This window comes from Pipra filicauda, unplaced genomic scaffold (assembly GCF_003945595.2).
Source record: "Pipra filicauda isolate LSUMZ 115617 unplaced genomic scaffold, ASM394559v2 scaffold696_size210578_pilon, whole genome shotgun sequence".
Classification (NCBI taxonomy): Eukaryota; Metazoa; Chordata; class Aves; order Passeriformes; family Pipridae; genus Pipra; species Pipra filicauda.
Genome location: NW_024104860.1, coordinates 86,621 through 92,204, shown reverse-complemented (window position 1 = coordinate 92,204; position 5,584 = coordinate 86,621). Strand labels below are relative to the sequence as shown.

The window sequence follows — 5,584 nt, the reverse complement described above, 5'->3', positions numbered from 1 at the left end:
TGCAGGAAGAGCCAGGGAGGACGCAGAGATGTCAGTGCAGGAAGGTGCCAGCCAGGTGGGGCAGCCGGGGGGATGACGACAGCCTGCAGGGAAAGGGGCAGGGCATGGACACCGTAGGACAGCCTGGGCTGGAGAGGAGACAGGGAGGGGGAGAAGCTGAAAGGCCCTGACACAGCCACCTTCTGCAGGCCTTTGGCCAGGGCTGCTGTCTGTGCCCCTGATGCCAGGAGGAGGGGAGTGCCCCTTGCAACCCTGGGGCCTCATGGCCTCCTTGTCCCTGCTCAGCAGCCTGGCAGGTGCCACCCCATGGTCCTGCCCTTGGCATTGCACATCCCACATCCCAGTGCCCCAGGAAGAGCCCTGAGGAATGAGGCAGGGACAGGATCTGCCTTCCCAGGGGCTGGGGGCTGGGGCTTGGCCAGTTGGATTTAAGAAACGAGTCAAAGTATATTCAGCATTAAAGCCACCTTTGCCTTGCTTGTCCATCCTTGTCATCACTGTCTGCAGATTTCTGCTCTAACTGGAATCTGGGGACACTTTCACAGTCATGTCCTTCAGTGGGACCCATTAACAGTACAAGAAACTTCAGTATTTCAAACTCATTTTGATTTCTTGAGAACTTGTTTGAACTTGCTCTTAGGGACTGAGTCTCATGTAAACAACATCAAATCCCCCTGAGGGTCATGAAATGCCTGGGGCTGTTGCTGTGCTGCTGAGCTGGGCCGGGCTCCTGGCACACAGGGAGCTCCTGGCAAGCAAGAAGAGCTTCAAAGAGACAGCTCTGCTGGTGAGCAGCTCCTCTGCACAGCCCAGCAGGGCTGAGGGCACTGCCTGCAGCACCCAGGGCACAAAAGCAAGGCAGAGAGAGGTTACACACAGCCTGGGCTGGGAGGGAAGTCGAGAGGAAGATCCACTGCAGGAGGAATCTTTCCAGGCTCCCTCCCGGTGAGTCAGCATGAAGGGCAATGTGTCTGCAGTTGGGGCAAAGATCTCCTAACGCTGGCACATCCCACTCCCTGCTGCACCATCCCAGGCACATCCCAGCAGGGTTCCCTTCTCCCAGGGATGGCTGCAGGGTTGTGAAGCCGGGCTGTGCCACCCAGGCTGCCCCAAGCTGTCCTGCAGAGCAGGGTCCTGCAGCCCAGGGCTGTGCCAGGGCAGGAGCTCTGCCACTGCCAGGGGCAGCTCTCAGCCGGGCTGGGGAGCTCCCTCAGGGCTGGGCAGAGGCTGGGGGTGCAAAGAGCAAAGCCTGGCAGGGAGGGCAGGTTTCTTCTGCTATCGAGTGAGAGGTTCATGGGTCAGGGCTGCTCACAGAACCAGAGCACCCCAGGATATTTTCCAGTGGATACTTCAAGGGGAAGGTCCAAGGAGGGATTTCTCTCAAGCTCTCAAGCCACATGCCTGGTGGTTTGAGTTCCAGAGGGAACTGTGAGGAGCTGCCCAGGGCTGAGAACAACTTGCTGGCACTGTTGGTGTCTGGGAGGTGGCACAGCTGGCTCAGGGTGACGCTGCCCTGAGTGCCCAGTGGGCTCTGCCCTGGCCTCTCCCAGCTGGACCCTCCCTGTGCATTTCCTTGGTTCTCAGCTTGCCCCTGGTCCTGAGGTTGTTCCCTCCTTCTCTCAGTCAGGCTCTTTAGGGAGGGGAGTTCAAACTACAGAGTCCAACACCGATCCTGGGATTCCCCTCAGGCAGATGTGTCCCTGGGAATGAGACATTCCACTTGTCCTCTACCCTGTGGGGTGTGGGCAGTGAAGTCTGTGGGCCTGGGTAAGGAGCTCTTTTCCCCTCAATCAGACCCCGTCATTAGGACACTTGGCTCTTTTCTGAGGTGTCCTTCCAAGCTGGGAGCTGCCCTGGAGAATGCAAATCATCCTCCCAGCACAGCTGTGTTCTCTGAAAGCCCCAGTGGAGAGGGGCAGAGATGCTGTGCCCATGCCAGGAGATGCTGTTGGGTTGGGGAGATGAGCCATGGGTGTCCTTGGCTCCAAGGGGGGTGCTGAGCCCTTGAGACAGGCTGAGACACTGAGGGGTGTGGGATGGATCCCTCTGCTCTCAACAGTGTCTGGTGGCTTTTCAGACCCAAATGGGAGTGTGATCAATGTCCATCTCAGGAAGAAGCAAAGCCAGGGCAGCTGGAAAAAGAGAGAGGGACAGACCAGCTGCACTAAGCCTCAGACAATCCTCCTGGCTGGGAGGACCCTCTCTGTTCTCCCCGAGTGCATCAGAAGTGCTACGGGGTTCTGACATCCAGGAACACTCCTCAGGAGAGATGAGGGAATTAGGAAAAAAAAAAACAAAACAAAACAAAAATGAAACAAACAAACCCAAACAAAACAAACCTGTGACACTGCCTTCTGCTGTCCTGGTTTTTCTCACAAACTGGGTGTGCAGATGCTGGCAAGCCTTTTTGCACTGGGAACAGTTTCACCTGACACAGCTGAACACCAGGACGGACCCCTTGTACCCACCATGCCCATGACCCCACAGGTGCAGAGCGGGGCTGACCCCTCACAGCCAGTGGGCAGAGGGTCTGCTCCTCATGGAACATGTAGTGAGCCCTGAGCAGGGCTCCAGCCCTGGAGCTGAAGGAGAGACTCCTAGAAAAGGAAAACCAATGGAGCAGCGAGAGGGGTGTTGGAAAGTGGCTTTGAATTTTCTCAGAATGTTCTGCCCTAACTTATCACTGTTCTTTCCTCCTTGAACAGTGCCCCACATCTAGAGGCAACAAATGTCCAACAGCAGCTCCCTCACCCAGTTCCTCCTCCTGGCATTCGCAGACAGGCGGGAGCTGCAGCTCCTGCACTTCTGGCTCTTCCTGGCCATCTCCCTGGCTGCCCTCCTGGCCAACGGCCTCATCCTCAGCGCCGTAGCCTGCGACCACCACCTGCACACCCCCATGGGCTTCTTCCTGCTCAACCTCTCCCTCACAGACCTGGGCTGCATCTGCACCACTGTCCCCAAAGCCATGCACAATTCCCTCTGGGGCACCACAACCATCTCCTACATGGGATGTGCTGCACAGGTCTTTTTCTTTGTCTTCTACATCTCAGCAGAGTATTTCCTCCTCACCACCATGTGCTACGACCGCTACGTTGCCATCTGCAAACCCCTGCACTACGGGACCCTCCTGGGTAGCAGAGCTTGTGCCCACATGGCAGCAGCTGCCTGGGCCACTGGCTTTCTCTATTCTCTGCTGCACACAGCCAATACATTTTCCCTGCCCCTGTGCCAGGGCAATGCCCTGGGCCAGTTCTTCTGTGAAATCCCACACATCCTCAAGCTCTCCTGCTCACACTCAGGCTACCGCAGGGAAATTTGTTTTCTTGTGTTTAGTGCATGTTTAGCATTTGGTTGTTTCATTTTCATTGTGTTCTCCTATGTGCAGATCTTCAGGGCTGTGCTGAGGATCCCCTCTCAGCAGGGACGGCACAAAGCCTTTTCTACGTGCCTCCCTCACCTGGCTGTGGTCTCCCTGTCCCTCAGCACTGGCATAGTTGAACACCTGAAGCCCCTTTTTATTTCCTCCCCATCTCTAGATCTGATTGTGTCAGTTCTGTACTCGGTGGTGCCTCCAGCACTGAACCCTCTCATCTACAGCCTGAGGAACCAGGAGCTCAAGGATGCCCTGAAGAAACTCATAACTGGGTGTTTTTCAGAAGCAATAAACTCTCCTTCTTCTGCATGTTATGGACCTCATTAAAGGCCAGTTGTGTTCTGTGCTTCATTAACACCCACCATATCTTCTCTATTTTTTGGTCCTGGTAGGGGTGTTACTTTTGTGATAATTTGTTCACACCAAAAAATCCTTATAAATGTATATATAAAGATATATATATATATATTTATATTTATAAAAACACCATTTTCAATTCAGTGTAAACCTTTCTAGCCTGGCCTAGAAGCTGTACAAATTGGGACTTGTACTCACTGTCTGCTTAAATACCAAATAAAGAACTCTGCATTGGCTTGTTTGCCTGACATCTTTCCTCTCTGACTTCTCTGCAGCTGCAGGGTCGGGGCCTCTGTGCAGAGCTGGGCCAGAAAAGAGTCCCAGCAGAGCAGCACTGCCAGGGAGCAGCAGCCCTTCTCCTGCAGGGCCTCCTCTTCCTTCCCTTCCACACTGTCCTGCAGAGCCCTGTGTTGTTGGAGGCCTCAGTGCTCTGGCAGTCGGTGCCAGTCCTGCTGCAGGACTGTCCAGGGACTGCAGGCAGGGACAGCCACGGGCACTGCTGGCACAGAGCTGACCTCTGCAGCAGCACTGCCATCCTGCAGGGGCATCTCCTCAGGCCAGGGCCTCAAAGCTTCCATCTGCTTTCCACTTTGCTCTCCAGGATGTGCCCAACACAACGCCCTGCAGAGGAAACCAGCAGTGACCAGCACAAGGGGGGGAGTGTTCAGGGTGGGGGCACCCAGCAGTGCCCTGGCACAGCCAGCGCCGCTCCCAGCACTGGCCTCTCACCCCAGGCCATTGGGCTTGTTCTTCCCTCCAAGGAGGGACAGCAAATGACCAGATCAGGAGTCCATGTTTGCACTGTATGCACAAGACATGCCCATGTGTCACGGCTTGGGGCTGGGGGGTGGAAGGCTTAGACAAAGTTGATGCAGAAGCCGTCTCGTTGAGCTACGAGGTGCAGAAAGGACCCCCTTGCTTTCTAAATTCCTTCTCAGAGAGGAGCCTGACTGTGGCTGGATCCAATCTCAGGCTCAGATTTTGGTTTAGATTGAAGGAATTCTAGAGGTGTGATTCAATCACTTTGTCCTGCAGGTTTTAATGATGGCAAATCAGAAATATTTCTATAAAAACAATGATTTATTATGACAAATGAACAAAAAATTGATCAGAAAAGTGAACAGATGAAAGACCTTAAACAGAATTATTTACTTCAAATTATAAAAGCCAAAAACCTCTAGTAGTATAGTGTAAGATAGGACAGTGGAGTCTATCAAAGTAACTCTATTAAAGCAGCTGGATCAAAGCCAGCAAAAAGAAACAATCCTGAAGCAGAGATTGAGGTAACTCATCCCACAACGAAAGGGGGTAATTCTTTTTTCTTCCACCCAACCCCTGGGCAGTGACCATGAAGAGCTGTCCCTGCTTCATGGCAGAAGCTCCACACACTTCAAGAAGTCTGTGGAAGAATCTGCCCCATGACAGTTGGACGGGGCTTTTACAGTTATCAAGGGTTTGACTGCCAGACATATTTGCAGGCCAGGGAGCAGCTTATCTGTCAAATCCTGCTTCAGAAAGCAGGATGTGTGTCTGAAGTTTCATGAAGCATTTTGGGTTTAGCATAATTCAACATTAAAAACAGCACCTTGACACCAGCAGTAACTCATCACAGAGAGTGTGCATTGTTTGCATTCTCTGACCAATTTTTAGGTATTATCAGAGCAGAGCATCCTGCCAGAAACAGCCCCTTGATTCCATGAGGTTGCAAAAACTCTCAGGGTTCCTTTGGTTCCATGAGGCCCTGCAGTGTCACAATGGAGCCTTGATTCCACGATGTTCCAAAACATCCCAGGGTTCCCTTGGCTCCAAGAGGCTCCCCAGTGTCCCACCGGCCCCTGGATTCCAGCAGGCCCT

General features: G+C 53.5%; 1 protein-coding gene across 1 annotated transcript; it reads left to right on the top strand.

Moving 5' to 3' along the window:
* Positions 1–3,109: 3,109 nt before the first annotated feature.
* Positions 3,110–4,373, top strand: LOC120324774 (olfactory receptor 14J1-like; the record flags this gene model as incomplete). Its single annotated transcript, XM_039388884.1, has 2 exons — positions 3,110–3,574; positions 4,332–4,373. Coding segments are annotated over 2 exons (507 nt in total), but the record flags the coding sequence as incomplete, so codon positions are not given.
* Between the last annotated feature and the right edge of the window lie 1,211 nt (positions 4,374–5,584).